Raw genomic sequence first — 18,230 nt, 5'->3', positions numbered from 1 at the left:
ATGAACGAGCCATAAACCACACCACCACTCACCACCAAAAGCTTTGCGTTTGCGTCGCTCTCATGATGACATCTCATCTTCATTTGATTCTTCACACCACCGTTGTTCGCCACGTAAGATCTCCCCATATCGAAGCATGCCACATAAGCACAATCTTTTATGTGGTTATGCTTTGATGATACAAAATTATTACTATTCTATACAATGGGTTCGTGAGAGCCACAAAAATAACAAAGCAACTATACGGTTAAACTAATAATATTTCCAGACATTAAAGAATTATGGTCCAAGTAAAATAATAATAATACTCTGCCTATGTACTATATTAGAAAGTTTTGCTTCTCTCCCATACCAATGCATTATTTTTGTAGTATTATAGAATCTTATCCTCGGAAATTAACTTTAGTTAGAAGAGAAAACACATATGTTTTGGATGACTTTGGGAGAGAGAGAGAAGTAAAAAAAAAGAAAAAAAAAAAGTGGTTATAAATAAAGTGAAAGGATAATATAATAGAAGAGAGGTATGGTGCGGTGGGGACGCGATTTAGAGAGACTTTGTAATATGGTCCAGACAAATCCCAGGTGGGTTCACGTGGCTCCGTAGCTATTTCAGAACCTGATTCGTCCACGTAGGACAGACTAGAATCTCGCTCTTCCTTCTTACCCGGCTAAGATCTCGCCACGTCATTTGAGTGTTTGTTATATCTCTCTCAGACAAAAGAAAAAAAAATATCTTGAAACTCAACTCAACTGAACCATGAGTTTGTCGCCACGTAAAACTCAGTTCGGCTTTGGCCCATGCGCATTAAACTTGTTTTTTCTATAATTTGTACTCTACGTTACAATTTATTACCGTTGTTTAAGAGTTAATAAAATGAAATAGAATGTGTAGTATATATATTTTTACTAGGTTTGGCTTACAATTTTTTTTGAAGAGATGTATAAATTATGTCTTGTCATATAATTTTGACATGAACAAGTAATTAACAAAAAATTAGAAACCACTAAAGGTGGGAAAAAACTAATATAACATTGTTTTCTTAACAAAAAAGGAAATAAAAAAAGTCAGACAAGATAGAGCTCAAAACAATAAAAGAAAACAAGATATGATCAAGGAATGTAAACAAATGCAGATATATATATAAATAGAAGTATAGAGCTGATAATTATCCAAACAAAGAAAACTCGAATAAAGGGTTAAAGTGTAAAGTGTTAAACTTAAACCAATCTCTAGAGTTTGAAAAAAAAAAAATAATAACTAGTAAAGTGAAATTGAAAATGAGATTGGATAGTAACCACAGAAAAATAAAAGACTGGGTGCTATATATAAAAATAAGCCAATCTTGAAACCAAAGAATGAGAAATAGTTTTTTTCTCTCTGCAGGACACACAAAAAGACGAAACTAACCTCCTAAGAATTGTTGAATCACAGAAAACTCGCCACCCACAAGAAAAAAAATATCCCAATTCTTCTTCTTCTCTCCCTTGCAACTTGCACTTTCCTCTTCTTCATCTGCTTTGTTTGTTATCTTTCTCCAAGAAAACCAAAAGCAAAAAAAGACCAAAGAGAGAATTACGAGAAGCTTAACAAGAAACCACAAAAATCTTTCAAGAGAGTTTTGATTTTGATATTAGTTTTAGTGATGGGGAAAAAGTGTGATTTATGTAGCGGTGTAGCAAAAATGTATTGCGAGTCAGATGAAGCTAGTTTATGTTGGGACTGCGACGGTAAAGTTCACGGCGCTAATTTCTTGGTAGCTAAGCACACTCGCTGTCTTCTCTGCAGCGCTTGTCAGTCTCTCACCTCATGGAAAGCTTCAGGGCTTCGTCTCGGTCCTACCTTCTCCGTCTGCGACTCTTGCCTCGCTCTTAAAAACGCAGCCGGAGGTGGCGGCGGTGGGAGGAACAGGATCTCTTCTGAGAATCGAGGTCAGAATGAGGAGGTTAACAGTTTCGATTCCGAAGAAGATCGGATCAGAGACGATGACGCTGAATCTTACGACGATGATGATGATGATGATGATGATGAAGAGTACAGTGATGATGATGACGAAGGTGATGTTGACGATGATGAGGAAGCTGAGAATCAAGTTGTTCCGTGGTCTGCGGCGGCGGCGCAACCACCTCCGGTGGTGTGTTCTTCATCATCTTCTGATGGTGGTTTGGTGACTAAGAGAACGAGGACGATGGAGAATTCAGATCTTCTCTGCTCCGATGTATGGATCTATCTTTTTTGTTTTTTTTCTCGGGAAAATTAACAGAGGAAAGTTTTGGTTTTTAATTTTGTTTTTTTTGTACAAATGCAGGATGAGATCGGAAGCTCTTCAGCAGTACAAGAATCACGACCGTTGAAGCGATCATCGAGAGATAAAGAACCGGTGGTTAACTCTATCGTGAGAATGAACAGCGCTGATACATCTGCTTCATCGTCTTCTTCTTCTTTGATCTTTGCCATCGGTAAAACCAGGAGAGATCTCAGCCGTTGATTCCTTTCTTTTTTTTCCCTTTGAAGTAAATCACAACCGTTCATTTTCTGACACTACTTTTGTTTTAGTGTTGAGATAGTAGTAGTAGTTCATTTCTTTTGAATGATCCTATGTGTCGTACAAACTCAATTTTTTTAAGCTTTTGTATTTGACCTTTTCTATTATCATGTTGAATTTTTTTAATGAGTAATTCGTATATATTGAAGTTTCATATTTTGATTACATGTTTGTGACTTTGTATGATACGATTCTTTGGATCAAATGAATGGTAGGGAGATTGGTGGCGGATGAGCACATAATGTAAAAAAAAAATGTATATGAATGTGGTTTGATTTGTAATATCGACCACGCAAAAGATATAGGAAAAATTTGTGGGGACTACAGAGGAAATGAAATTATAAGAGTTCAAAGATTTTTTATAAATTTGTATGGGTCTTGAAGGCTATTATTCATTCGTCAAGAACATTGAACCTGTTATATCTTTCTGCCGTGTCTTCGAACTGGTTTTGGTAGTACGTACCAGCCTTATGCTTATCTTGGTTCACATGACATGATCCCATCTTTTCTATACCACCAATATACATTAAAAAAAAGAAAAAATATTCAGATTTTTCTTCACAAAAAACGTTTCACATTTTTATAAGACATTTTTAAATTATGTGGTTAGTGAGAGATTAGTGTTGGACCGTTGGCTCTGTTGAACTGTTTATTTATTTAAAGGTGTGTGGTTCTCATTCAATCTTTTCGTCGGAAGAAATGCGATTAAACCGGTAGATTCAATTGCGAACTAGAGAAGTAATGTTTTCATGTATAATTTAATTTAATTTTTAAAAATATAAATATATATTGTTTCTTGTGTTTCAGTTTTATACGTTGTTTTCCACAATTCCAACCAAACAAAGCAGAACCATTTGGTGGCTTTCACAATCAAAGCATGACTAGAGTCAATACTTCAAACCTTTTTTAGTCCATAGTTCCAAAAGTCAAACCAGAACCTAACAGATCTGATCAGTCTTTATCCCATATGTTGAGTTTGACAATTAGATTTAAACTACACTAAATTAAGTACAAACCTAACATTTATTCAACTGTAACATAATTTACATTCACACAACATGGTAAATTCTGAATATAATTCAAAAAATGATTACAATAGATGAAACTTTGTCTTTTTTTGAACCATTAGAACTGGACCAATAATAAATCAATTGAGATATCTGAATTTGAGACATCAAGGGAGTCTCTGAATTCGTTTATTTCCACTACAAATATCGATCACTCTAAATAAAAGCTTTGGGTCATCGTAAATAGAGTACATGTGAATTAATAGGATAAATAGTAAACGTTTTAAGGCAAAAAAAAGTAGAAAAAGATGGTTTAGAATTAAGCTGAATAACCCTCATAAAAATAGAGAATAAACAAGTAACTAGAGAAATGAGGATACCATTTCATGAAATCCACAACATATTGTTTAACATTTAAATCTCAGGGCACTGATTTTTTTTATTTGCTCTGACGCCAAGCAACGCAAATAATACGATTTCATGAAATCCACCACATCTAAATGATACCATTAATTTTCTGAAGTCATATATGTTGTGGATTTTATGAAATTGTATCATTTGTATGTACATATGTATAAATTAGATTGATATATAATATTATTTATGTGTTCTAGGTCAATTGTGAAGAGGGAAGACATTAACTGATCAATGGTGAAAACTTATCTATTTCTTACTTAGTTAATTTAGTTGTTTTGTAACTTAGAATATATTAAACCTGGAATGACGCTCATGTACTAATGTTGTGCAGTATATTTTGCAGGCTTAGTAGTTACTTTATTCTCTAATTCATTTCTCTTATTAAATTTGCATGGAAAAAAAATGATAGATAGAAATTAGAGTTAATAACAATTAACTATTAAAAATTTCACAAATGGTTTTCTACACATACCCTAGTAAACGACCAGTTTCCTCGTCTTTAGGCAAGATTGTCTTCACAAGATGACATTCTTTGAATTTCTCATCTATTTGTTTCTTAACAGCATCTTCATATTTCCAACATTTTAATCCAAAGATGTACACGTAACTTGTTGCCACCACACCATATACAATTAAAAATTCATATCAAAAGTAAAAAAATTAACACAAGAAAAATCAGTTACCTGCCAAGTGCTCTACATATGAAGATAGGCTTCTTGCCCATTATTTCTCCATTGAACTTTAGGGTCTCTTTTAATGCTTGAATAGAAGGAAACTCTATTGGAGCATCAATCCCAATCACTTTGCCTCCGTCATTAGTATACCTTCTTAGACTAAGCGGAATAACTTCGATCTGACATTTATCTTTGAAGAATTTTATACAACAAACATAAAGCAATCAAAAGATCAGTAACTAAGAAAATAATGCAAATGCATATAATATCCAATTTAGCCACTTACATATCATCGATAGTAGCCTTTCGGCCGGTTGTACTAATGATTGCATATGTATGCTGAAATGGAAGAAAACAAAAATATTAAAAGATAAGTTTATTATTATACCACAATATAAACTATTAATAAAGAAACTAACCGAAATAAAATCTTCATCATCTTCTTCTTCTTTAACAATGCTCTCTTGAGTAAAAGAGAGAGTTGGTTGGGATATATCTATATTCAACAAAATGCTTAACATTACAAATATATATAATCCAGTCATAATTTAAGAAAAACATTTTAAATTACCTCATATGCAAAGTTTTCTAAATCTGCCTTTGTTAAAAAGTCCGTAGACTGCACTAAATCATTCAACTTTTGTGCAGATTGGAACATCTCTACCAAATTATCATCCTAAAAAAGCATTAAAAAAATCAAAACAGATTAGATCTGAAAAAGGATACTAAAACGTTTTCAAATTTGAAAAGGTCTAACACAAAAAAAAAATCAACTAGATATCATAAACCTATGGGTAGGTTACCTTTTCACCTTCTTTGTCTCCTTCATTCATACGTTTGTTTCCTACAACTACATATGCCAAACAAAATAAACATGATAAGAGATCTCTCTTACGATTTTAGGTTTTAAAAAGTTGAATCATAACAAAAATAAATTACAAAATTTTAGGTGTATTGGTTCTATGATTTTAATGAATTTGGAAATTCAAACAAAAATCATGTGTTATTTAATCATTAATTTTTAAAATACATATCAAAATTATGTTTTATTGCAGAAGATTCAAAACATTAATGATTTCAAAATTCACATAATGTTTTAAATGGATTTGAATGGATATGAAAGTGTAAATGATTCAAATATAATGATAAAACATGTTATTTCAAAATACATATGTTTTGATTTCCATAATTTACAATTCTAAATGGATTTAGTATTATTGGAGAAGTGATCATGGATTTGCTTTCATTGATCTGGCAAATGGTGATGGCAATGATGAGGCGTTACAATGTAATGGAAGCTACATGGGAGGAAGGAAGCTTTAAGTGAAAATGGCTAGATATACTGACGAATACTATGGCTGTACTGGCTTTACTGGATGTGGACGCTGTATAAGGTTTATAAGCCCTCAGTACACCACCTACCAGGGATTCGGCTCATGGGAGTAGTGGTCCTTTTCAACAGGCAGGTATGTCCCCACATACATTGAATTCGCTCTTGTTTTTTATAACAAAGTAACTTGTCATCAATTCTTTGGATGTTTTGGTCTCTTGATTGTTGTTAACAAAATAACTTCATATTGCAGGTGAGATTCACCGATTTCCTCCCTTTCCCAGCCCCTAGCGATGAAACACAGCTTATGTTGGTTGTTTTTACGGTTGTTGTGAGTTTTGTTTATCTACCAGCTTGCTACATCAAACTTATTTAATTTTTATATCCTAATTTATATATTTTTTCTTTTGTAACTGATATATTATGAAAATTAGTATTATGGAAATCTTATTGTTCTTTTGATAAATTAGATAATGAGAAGACGTCTGTCGTAAATCTTATTCATCTCATTATGGATGGTGAAAAATTGTGCATATGAAAATGAGAGGATGATGGGTTTGTTGAAAATCTATTTTTATTTATCAAATTGTGTATTTTTCTTTCTTTTTTTTTTTTTTTTCAAAGATTGAAGGAAATGTCTAAGAGCGCTAGGGGTGATAGAGACCGTTATATAATAAGATTGTTAATGCACGTGCAAAGTGATTATATAATAAGACCATTAAAATTTTAGATGGTCTAAGTTAGATGGCACTTAGCGTTTGGCTAATTGTAAATTTGGGTGATTATATAATAAGATTGTTAATGCACGTGCCAAGTGATTTATTTAAATCATTCTCTATTTCCAAATAAAATTTTAAAAGTTTCGTATACTGAATCATGTCGCAAGAATGCCAAAATATTTTCTAAGTAATTTATCAAAACTATAGTTTGAGCGATGTTGCTCACGAATTTTTTGTAAGCGTGAGTAAAATTGTCAAAATTAGCTTAAATCAAAGAATAACTCTTCTTTTTCTTTTGGAGTTTAGACCAAAAAACATATACTATAAACTTAAGGAATGCTTTGAGTTGGTTCACTTTGAAATTCTTCCACAATACAACGCAAGGATCATCGATGTGTAAGATTTAGATTTCATCAATTTTTTTATATCCTGCCGTTGTATTAAAAGTAATGAATAAGAAAACTGGTAAAAACAGATCAAACTCATAACTTAGCTTGGGCGAGAGTGAGCCATCATCTTACATGGTGCTAATGTCGAAAATAACAAAAATAAAATAAAAAAATTACTTGTATGATACTTACATCTTTCGGGATAATTTTTTCATCTTCATTACTTTCCTGCAAAAATCAAACAAAAAAAAAGAACATGGTTATGTCAAAGAATGAGAAATCACAACAAAAGTTGTAGATAGTGTGGCGATGCGATTTAATAGGATAAGTGTTTTCTACGATTCCACTATAATGTATGTTAAAAAAGGTTAATTACGCTTTGCATAAACCTCATGAAATTTAGTGAGAAACAAGTAACTAGAGAAATACACTAAGCATACAAGCAAGAACAAGGTCTAACCTGAGATTTATCCTTGTGTATCTTCGGCTTTTTCTGGGCAAGGATGTCATCATCACCAATTTCCTGAAAATCCTAGACAAAACAAAGGCGAAGTTATTAATAGAGAGAAGCAAAAGCTCAATATTAGAAAAGCGTAATGACAAAAAGAGATGAGATTACAGTGGAAGATTTCGATTTGGAGCGCTTCTTTCCCATCGGCGGCTGTAGTCTTTCGTGAGAAAGGGGTAACACAACCCTAGACTTTTCTTTTTTATGATTTCTTTTTTTTTTTTTTTGTATTCTGGTTTCGGCTGGGTTTTTACTTTTTACTGGGCCATGATTTTTGTTTAATTAAGTGGTTTTATGTTGTGTCTCATTACAAGTATTTTATATATCGTGCATACGCAGGTATAAATGAAGCTTCATTACAAACTTCTTCACAAATTAAGGTTTTATCAAGTTGTTTTATTTTGTATATTCCGGAGAGTATCTTGCATAGTATTATTTACTCAAAGAAAATTATTATGCTGGCCTGGTGATAACTAACCCAATTAGCTTTCCTCGGGGACAGATCAGTATGATTGGTCAGATTTGTTGTAAATGTTAAAAAGCAAATAAGTTTCGAATTTTTTGTTTGCTCATTGGATATCAAATTAGATTGAGGATAAAGATCATAATCTGTAAGAGTTCAACTGTGATACCAACTCTTTCATTGTTTAAATGTGAAAATCATACATGGATAAATTATAAGAAGAAGGACTCAGAATAAATAAACAAGAGGAGATTCCAGAGACTTTACATGATTGCAAAAGATGGCACAACATACACACAAACGCAATCCTCTGCACAAATCAGCTTTGTTGCATCCATCCTCGTACCTACGAATTTCAAAAGAATCAGAAACAAATCGAAAGAATGATCAGTGGAGACCACTTTTTAGATAGTGGTAGAAAAGGTTGTTTATATTTTACCTGGCTGTGAAGAGGCCGAATCCGACGAGATACTAAGGCGCATTACTCATCTGTAAAAAGGAAGAGGATCAATTGTTGTTATTCCCTTTGGATAATCAAATCATATGCAGACAACTTGTGACTATTCAATTCAAGTAGTTTAATTAGCTTGACGTAAAATTTCCTTCTACAAGTGTAAAACTGTAAGAGTTCAAACTAGATTCACAAGGGTACACAAAGAGGAATCATTGAATCAATCAAGAAAAGACCATCTACATTTTCTTTTGCAAATCTAGGCTTTAACAATCTCGTAGCTAATTTGCATAACCCTCTACACACAGATATCATGTAACCAGTGAAAAAGACTGTCTTCCCAATTGAGCAAAGAGAAGTGATATTGATTCTCTTTGGATATTTTAGTATCTCAAAGGATATTTGGATATCAAATTAGATTGAAGATAAATATCATAATCCCAAAAAGGTTTTAGGGGATGTATTCAAATCATGATTTTAGAAGATTTTAAAATTTTGTTCAAATCACAGGTTATTCAACTTGGAATTTTAAAATCCATGTCTAAATCTCCTGTTATTGAAAATGACATTTTTATAAAATCCCTTTATATTCAAACAACAATTTTTTAAAATCATATAAAATCAACTGTTATTGAAAACATAACTTTTTCTTTCTTTAAAATCACATACTAATGATTTTGGGAGATTTTGAGAAACTTTGGATACATTTTTACACTAGAAATCCAATTTATAAAATCACACATCTAGAGGTGATATTTTCAAAGAATTATTTTACAAATAAAAAACACTGACAGACTTTTGTAACAGAAGGCGTTTTGTATGAGGGATCTTACATGGCTCCTTTTTCTCTAGGAATAAATAAAGAGATATTTTCTTCTCCTTTAGGAACAAAGGCCAATCTTCTTCTTCCATATGGCTCATTTGCTGCCTACAAATCAGTATGTTCCTCAAAGTCACGTTTTGCTATCAATATCCGATAAAAGCATAAGGGATTATGCAGTAGCAATTAACAATTAAAACCAGAAGAAAAACATTAATGAGGAAACAAAAATTGGGGGAAGGAGATGATATTGAACAGTACCGAGATTAAACAAAGTCGTAAAAAGAAGAAGAAGAAGGAAGAAAATCTCTAAAGAAAATAAAACGTGATCAAACAATTTTTTGTTTGGTGGAAGTAAAGATCAAACATTTACAACACAACCTAAAGCAAAAAGTAGGGACACAGGAAATTAACGACACTAGAGATTAATTAGTAAAGAGAATAGTTGCGTCTTTCAATTTTGTTTAGAAATCCACTTTTTTTCTACAAAGTCTTTTAAAATCACCTATTATAATCCCTTTGAATCTCATCAAATCACAAACTTTTTTTCCTATCCTAATACAAAATATTTAACAATCCCACCAAATGTCTTAAAAACCCTCTTCAAATATCTCAAAATCTTAAATTTCCTAAATCCCATAAAATCCTTCATAATCATAATTTGGATACTTGATACCAACTACTTCATTGTTTAAGTCATATACATATAAGGTAATAAAAATAGAATAAGGCAACTGTAAAACAACCAATATAAGATGTGTGGTTCATCGTTAGTGAATCTGACCTGCATATTATCAAAAGACAACCATACATTTTGTTATCAAAAACAAGAGCAAAATCATGTATTTGGGGGATATACTATAACCATGAAATGATATCATCGTGGTGGCCATAGTAGTATTCAGGGCTTATAAATCGTATACAGCGTCCACACCCATTGAAGCCAGGGTAGGCATAGAATTCGTCGGTTTCTCTAGCAATTGTCACCTCAAGCTCCCTTCCTCCCATGCGTCTTCCATTCAGTTCTAACGCCTTGTCATTGCCTTCGCCACCTCTCAGATTAATGAAAGCAAATCCTAAGGGAACACGGGTTTTACACTCTATGGGAACAAAAACCCTTGTGACGACTCCAAAAGAACTGAAAATGGTAGTCAATGCATCCTTGATATCATCCCTAGTTTGCGACTGTTGAAATCCCTTAACGAAAATGGTATTAAAATTGTTTCCCTTGAATTCTTTACAATCAAAACCACAAGTGACTATCTCTTCCTCCTTTTTCTTTGGGGTTTCTTTCTCCTATATATATTCAAAACAAAATACGAGAGCTATAAACAAACCGAGATACTAAAAAGAGTCATAGCTAGCTAGTGAACACGTATAGGATAAAAGAAAAACATCTACCTTCAATGAAACCTGATCTAGTAGATCGGCTTTTGTCAAAAGAATCTCCTGTAGTTTTTTCACGGTTTTAGACAGCTCTTTGATAGATTTCGTCAATTTTTTTATATCCTGCCGTTGTATTAAAAGTAATGAATAAGAAAACTGGTAAAAACAGATCAAACTCATTACTTAGCTTGGGCGAGAATGAGCCCATCTTACATGGTGCTAATGTCGAAAATAACAAAAAAAAAAAAAAAATTACTTGTATGATACTTGCATCTTTCGAGATAATTTTTTCATCTTCATTATTTTCCTGCAAAAATCAAACAAAAAAAAAACATGGTTATGTCAAAGAATGAGAAATCACAACAAAAGTTGTAGATAGTGTGGCGATGCGATTTAATAGGATAAGTGTTTTCTACGATTCCACTATAATGTATGTTAAAAAAGGTTAATTACGCTTTGCATAAACCTCATAAAATTAAGTGAGAAACAAGTAACTAGATAAATACACTAAGCATACAAGCAGAACAAGGTCTAACCTGAGATTTCTCCTTGTGTATCTTCGGCTTTTTCAGGGCAATTAGCATGTCATCATCACCAATTTCCTGAAAATCCTAAACAAAACAAAGGCGAAGTTATTAATAGAGAGAAGCAAAAGCTCAATATTAGAAAATAATGACAAAAGATTAGATTACAGTGGAAGATTTCGATTTGGAGCGCTTCTTCTCCATCGGCGGCTGTAGACTTTCGTGAGAAAGGGGTAACACAACCCTAGACTTTTCTTTTTTATGATTTTTTTTTTTTTTTTTTTTTNGTTTCGGCTGGGTTTTTACTAGGCCATGATTTTTGTTTAATTAAGTGGTTTTATATTGTATCTCATTACAAGTAATTTTATATACGTGCATATATACGCAGGTATAAAATGAAGCTTCATTACAAACTTCTTCACAAATTAAGGTTTTTATCAAGTGGTTTATTTTGTATACTCCGAAGAGTATCTTGCATGTATTATTTACTCAAAGAAAAGTATTATGCTGGCCTGGTGATAACTAGTTTAAATGTCAAAATCATACATGGATAAATTATAGGAAGAAGGACTCAGAATAAATAATCCAGAGGAGGTTCCAGAGACTTTTCATGATTGCAAAAGATGGCACAAACATACACACAAACGCACTCCTCTGCACAAATCAGCTTTGTTTCATCCATCCTCGTACCTACGAATTTCAAAAGAATCAGAAACAAATCGAAAGAATGATCGGTGGAGACCACTCTTTAGATAGTGGTTTCAAAGTTGTTTATATTTTACCTGGCTGTGAAGAGGGTGAATCCGACGAGATACTAAGGCGCATTACTCATCTGTAAAAAGGAAGAGGATCAATTGTTGTCATTCCCTTTGGATAATCAAATCATATGCAGACAACTTATGACTATTCAATTCAAGTAGTTTAAGAGTTCAAACTAGATTCACAAGGGTACACAAGAGGAATCATTGAATCAATAAAGCAAAGACCATCTACATTTTCTTTTTGCAAACCTAGGCTTTAACAATCTCATAGCTATTTTGCATAACCCTACACACAGATATATGTCTTTCTTTTCTTTTTTCTTTGACATCAGATATCATATTGTATGTCTAAATGTGTATAACCAGTGGAAAAGAGTGTCTTCCCAAAGACTAACTAGATTAAGCAAAGAGAAGTGAATTTGATTTCAACATCACTCTACTTTATTTTTTCCCTGGACAAGTTTTCATGGAGTCTTTGATTTCAGCGACTAAAAGTAAGGTAGATACTGATTCACATTTCAATATTTCATATTACAGGTAACAGAGTTTACAATATTCCACCAACTGCATGACTTTCACTAATTTACAGGAGTGAAACTTTGGGAGCTCAGGAGATTCATTTTCTCTCTTCCTTATCAAGTCAAGAACTTTAATACTTTGCTTACTATTACTCCAAACTAGAGAAAAGATAGAAAACAGTCAACAAAACACCCCCAAAAAAAAAAAAGACTTTCCTAGTCGGCCAAAAGCAAGTATCTTTTTTGGTTTCAAGAATATTCGAATTGAAACACAACCAGTGTTAGCAAAATAGAGCAAAAGCAGTGTAGGAAAGTCATGAATTGAAATAAAAATATGTTGGAAGATCATTTGCACCACTTGCAGAGGAAATCTACCAAACTTGCTAGATAAAAATCAAAAAGGCTACGAAAATAGCATACACACTCAACAAAGCAGCTTAGGAAAAATACCAACAGATGAAGAGAAAATGGAATCTTGAGAATGAGAAACGAATCACAGAATAAAATACTTTGGGGTTAAAGCAGAAAAGTTAGGTAATATACACAAGCTGAAACAGAGTTGAACACATCAACAATAACAATCAATAGTTGAACAGAATTAAACATCACAATACTCTAATTTCAGGAAGCAAAGCCATTGGAAAAAATCTAAGTTTTCAAGTTCCCATCTACGGCAATCTCTCTAAAACACTAAGCTAACATAATTCAGAACGATTCCATAAACTAAAACCAGACAAATGCAAAGTCAACGGGATATTTGTGAGAGAATAAGATAATGAACAAGTCCTGACCTTTAATGTGTTCATGATGAGTAGAAGCATCAGCAGCAGAAGTCTTAGCGTCATCATCTTCATCATCATCATCTCTACGTGATTTAACAGTGACAATAGCTTCCCTGGTACCACCAACGTTCCCAGGAGGAGAAGGACCATCACGATCATCAGGGTATCTAACCACAACAACGGGGCAAACACAATGGTGAACACAGTAATCACTAACAGAGCCAAGCTTGCCATCACTTCCCTTCTTCTCAGCACCAAAACCTCTGCTTCCCATAATCACAGCGCTAAGGTTAAGCCTTTCAGTCTCTAAACAAAGCCTCTCCCTCATATCGTGATCTTTCACTATATGGATCTTATGAGGGAACCCAGCTTCCTTCAACGGCTTCGCTAGATCCGCTACTTTGGATGATGTGAAAGCGTCGAAATCTTCCTGACTAGGCTTCGGCTGAGCTCCGGGATCGACGGCGGAAGGAGGAGGAGGAGTGGTTTGGAGAGGGAGAGGTCCCCAATCGGCGCCGAAGAGAACGGAGGTTGGAGAGACGTGGAGAATGACGACGGCGTCACCGGGACGGATGTAATGGTCAACGGCCCAGCGAACAGCGAAGGCGCTTTCTTCGGAAAGGTCAACGGCGACACCAATCTTACGGCGAGCACCGGCGGTTGGGGTAGGAGTAGCGGCGGAAGGAGTAGAGGAAGAGTGGTGGGGAGAGTGACGAGGAGATGAAGGATGGTGGATCTTGATGTTTGGGAGATGAGGGTAATCGGAATCTGGATTCATGATCTCTTCTTCTTCTTCGTCTTCGTCTCTGCTTTGAATTTGATTCAAACAAATTATAGAAACTTTGATTTAAGAAATGATGATGATGATGAAGAAGAAGAAGAAGAGAGAGCCGTGTTTATCGATTAATTTAATTTTTGTGAGTGTTATTTTAATTTAATGCTAATTGTTGGATAATGTCTTTGTACTATATTGAATTTTCGAAAAAATTACGACAAGTTGAGGGAACGTGTTAAGCAGTCACAAGGAACTTGTTTTATCTTTTTTTTCAGTTTTTCTTTTTTGGATGGGCTGTAATTTCATATTAATGGCCCAATATGTCATGATTTTTATTTTTAAATATTTAGTCTTTGCATTTGACTATATCAATATGTCAAACATAGATTGCTTGCTGCAATCAAACAATTCTCATAAGCTTTTTTTTTTTGAACAAAACAATTCTAATAAGCTTATTATGTAAATCTTTGTAAATTTATTTTAAGGCCAATTGTCATAAATACCACTAAAATAGGTTTATATTCGAAAAATACCACAATTTAGTTTTTTTTCCAAAATACCTTTAAAATGTAATTTTTTCCAAAAATACAAAATAATTGAATTAAAGTTATAATATTAAAAACTAATTCCTAAATTCTAAATACTAAACTCTACCCCTAAAAACAATACCCTAAATCTAAAAGTGTCAACCCAAACCTAAAAAAAAAAATTCTACATCCTTAAAAATCAATTTTTTGTGTTTGTGGTAATTTTGGAAAAAAAAACTTTTATGGTATTTTTGAAAAAAAATACTAAAATGTGGTATTTTGGAAAAAAAAAACATTTTTAGTGGTATTTAAAGGAATTTCTCTTTATTTAAACTATTAAGCTGGCTTTAGGCGTCAAGACGCACGCAGACATGAGAAGTGTATTTTTTTTTTCTCCTTTGGACAAACAAAGTGTAATATTGGTTATATGCTAAGGGAGTAAGGGGTGTATTTAACTTAACATTTTAAGTGATTTGTGTAAAATTTATAAATCCTATGTTATTCAATCATGTATTTTATAAGTTTTATTAAAATTCATTGTTATTTTATTGAACTGATGACTTAAAAATCTACTTTAAAATTTATTGTTATTCAAAATAGTTTGTGGAATTAGATTTTAATGATTTTTAGAGATTCTGGAGAATTTTAGAGGATTTTTTTAGTTAAAAATAAAGAAAATTTAAATCTTATGTTTTTAGCTGGGAATTGAAAGAATTTTACAATAAATTATATATTTCCTTAAAATCTATCAAAATTCTAAATTTCATAAATCTCATAAAATCTTCCAAAATCATAGTTTCAATACATCATGTATTAGCAAGAATGAAACATATACTGTATTTGCTTCCCCTTTTGTTGATGAGAAATATGTTTTAGCATAAAACATGCATCTTTACGTTTTCCGTTGTTGATTCAATAATATAGATACACATTGCTTAAAATTATATCACACCATTTCCATATTACTAGATTTTTTGCTTAATTAAAAGAGTTTTTTCTTGATTAATTAATAGTTTTTTTTTTCTAAATTAATACTGTGTATGACTGACTGTACGTACGTATTAAATCTGAATCAAAACAAAACCTTATCCTGTATATCAAACACATATATACTTCATAACTGAATTGAAATTTAGCTGTACACCCTATATTTTATGTGATGTCACTGGACAAAGCTACATACAACAATCAAGAGCATTTCTTTTTCTTGTTTGGCATTCACCAATCAAGAGTGCAATTTAATTGATAAATTTCTCTCACATCAAAATTAACAAGGTTAAAATGAGATGACACCGTTTCGTAAACCGAGGATTATAGGTGATAACATGAATCATGACAGGATCATTGCCTAACTAAAGAAACACAAGATGGATACAATCCCCAAGAGATCTGACACAGCTTTATAGAGAGAGAGAGAGAGACAGAGAGACAGAGAGAGAAGTTTCATGACACAATTAAGGAAGAGAACAGAACATATGTCTGAGTGTTTAGGTTTAAAATCCCATAATAAACAACCAAAAGGGTAATCCAAAACCAAAAGCCTGAATCTTTCTTTCGACTCAGCTCTCAGATGCATACACCAAAAAGGGTCTTTTTCTTTTCTGTTTCATACTTCTGTCTACTTAATTGGTAAAAAAGCAAAACAAAAAGGACGATTTGTTTAAAATAATATAGAAGAGAGAGAGAGAGAGAAAGGAAGAGAGAGCTGAAAAATCTCTGAGACGATGTTTCAAAACATTTAAAGCTTCAAAGACAAATCAATGGTGGATGATGATGTATTAGGACTGCAATCACCTAGGACTGATGTAGTAGCCATTGATGAAACTCTTTTACCATATTTTCCTGGAAAGCCATCATTGTATTTCCCCGGAAAAAACTCGTACTCCTTCACACCACCTCCTGATCCACTTCTAGGGTTTCCTTCCATGTAGCCGCTCCCATATTCCTCCATTGATACCTTTTTATCATAAACCCACCATTCAAATCATCAATACACCAGAGAGATACGGATATCTATATCTATATGCGTATAAATGAACTAAGTACCGTATGATTTGTCGCCTCATTAAGATACGGATTAGTACTAGCAGCAGAAGGTGGAGCTGATCTAGCGATTCTGTGATGATGATCATACATGAAACCTTGGCTGCTCCTCTGATAATCTGGTTGAAGAAGTTGCTCGTAGCCGTTCATCGGAGGATGAATCATTGTGTATTTCGAAAACCCACCACCGTTGGATCGAACTACATTGTTCTGGTCTTCATCCACACGTTTCTTCTGAGATTTACACAATAAAAATCGAAACTTTTGTATCATATAATATACTACTGGATACAGTTTAAGATAAAAGAAGAAAAAAATCAAACCTTGAAGCAAGTGTCACAGCGAGGATCGGAGATAGCGTTGTACATTTGAGGATTTGGGATTGAAGAGAGCTCATGATGATGAGGAGAGGTCTCAACAAAACCCCAATTAGGAGAACAAACCGGGTCTATCATTATCTGACCCGACCCGACTCCACCACAATAGATCCTGTTGTTTCTGCATCCACCGAGTGAGCTTGGGAAGCCTTGTAGGACGAGGACCGGGTCTACTGGCACGGGTAACAAACGGGCAGCGTTGTTAGGGTTCGCCGGTCCTACTGGCGAGTCTCCGACGAGAGTGGCGGCGATTTGTTTGTTCTCTGCCGCTTCGGTTTTGAGACGCTCTCGCTCGAGCTTCGCTACACCCATTCCTCTCAAGGTCGGTTTTTTCTGGTTTTGCTGACCTTTCTTTGATCCCGGTCTCCGACCACGACTCTTCTGGGTCTGTGGCTCTGTCGTCCGGATCTCGCCGGAGCTGTTGACAACACCAAGGTGGGTGTTAATTCTCAGAAGCTCGTTTTGGTTTCCGACGGAGTTTTGATCTGTTGGCATGAAGAAGAGAGAAGTCGCCATGATGATCAGTGATGAGCTTCTTGTTCTCAGAACTCTTTTTTAAGGAGAGAGAGAGATGAAGAGGTAAAGGCGAAAGCTTTAAGTCTGTGTGTTTTGTTTCTGCTCTCTTTTTGTGTGTGTGTGTGTGTGTGTGTGGATGTGTATATCTCTTTATTGTTCATATCCTCTCAGGCAAAGTACTCACCTGTGTTTTTTTATTTTCTGTTATTTCCAGGTACTATATGAGGATAACGTATCTTTTTTACTTTTCACTTTTTACCCCCCTCCCCCATACTTGATTAAATTAAAGTATCTTTTCATAAATATAAATTAGTACTATATCCTTTACTTTTTATAGTTACGATAATTCCAATAGTGCTTAATTGCATGTATTTTTTAACTTATGCGTATGCATAGATATTCAGTTTGTCAATATACATAGTGAATCTTATCATGTAATATCATTATCATTTGTTGTATTAAGTCAATAAACGTTATATAACTGCAAAATTCGAGGCTAATATAGTCATGAAAAGCAAGAACTGAAATTAATAAAGGAGAGTTTGTAACTGAAAAAATATATTGTAGCATGAGTGTATGATTGATTGATGTTATCCATGCATTGGATTTGTGGAATAAATTTAACGATATGATGATAATTAGTAATCTTGACTAACTGGTTCCGCCCATTAAATGGTGCCTCCCCCCCCCCCCCCTTTTT

General features: G+C 33.6%; 4 protein-coding genes across 4 annotated transcripts; 1 reads left to right on the top strand and 3 right to left on the bottom strand.

The window, feature by feature from the left end:
* LOC104717506 (zinc finger protein CONSTANS-LIKE 10) lies at nt 1,348-2,708 on the top strand. Its single transcript, XM_010435082.2, has 2 exons — nt 1,348-2,216; nt 2,307-2,708. Exons 1-2 carry the CDS (start codon nt 1,644-1,646, stop codon nt 2,484-2,486), a joined length of 753 nt encoding a protein of 250 aa, XP_010433384.1. The 5' UTR covers nt 1,348-1,643; the 3' UTR covers nt 2,487-2,708.
* Nucleotides 10,165-11,435, bottom strand: LOC104717505 (nucleolin 2-like). The gene is made up of 5 exons (XM_010435081.2): nt 11,400-11,435; nt 11,244-11,318; nt 10,964-11,014; nt 10,723-10,830; nt 10,165-10,617 (listed from the first exon to the last, which is right to left on the bottom strand). The coding sequence occupies exons 1-5, from the start codon at nt 11,433-11,435 to the stop codon at nt 10,180-10,182; spliced, it is 708 nt and encodes a 235-aa protein (XP_010433383.1). The 3' UTR covers nt 10,165-10,179.
* On the bottom strand, nt 11,663-14,164 carry LOC104717504 (universal stress protein PHOS34). Its single transcript, XM_010435080.2, has 3 exons — nt 13,302-14,164; nt 12,014-12,063; nt 11,663-11,921 (listed from the first exon to the last, which is right to left on the bottom strand). The coding sequence occupies exons 1-2, from the start codon at nt 14,068-14,070 to the stop codon at nt 12,056-12,058; spliced, it is 777 nt and encodes a 258-aa protein (XP_010433382.1). The 5' UTR covers nt 14,071-14,164; the 3' UTR covers nt 11,663-11,921; nt 12,014-12,055.
* On the bottom strand, nt 16,055-17,626 carry LOC104717503 (protein SPOROCYTELESS-like). Its single transcript, XM_010435079.2, has 3 exons — nt 16,961-17,626; nt 16,641-16,871; nt 16,055-16,551 (listed from the first exon to the last, which is right to left on the bottom strand). Exons 1-3 carry the CDS (start codon nt 17,528-17,530, stop codon nt 16,333-16,335), a joined length of 1,020 nt encoding a protein of 339 aa, XP_010433381.1. The 5' UTR covers nt 17,531-17,626; the 3' UTR covers nt 16,055-16,332.

The sequence above is a fragment of the Camelina sativa genome, chromosome 10 (genome assembly GCF_000633955.1).
Source record: "Camelina sativa cultivar DH55 chromosome 10, Cs, whole genome shotgun sequence".
Lineage (NCBI taxonomy): Eukaryota > Viridiplantae > Streptophyta > Magnoliopsida > Brassicales > Brassicaceae > Camelina > Camelina sativa.
This window is presented reverse-complemented; position numbering and strand designations above follow the sequence as displayed.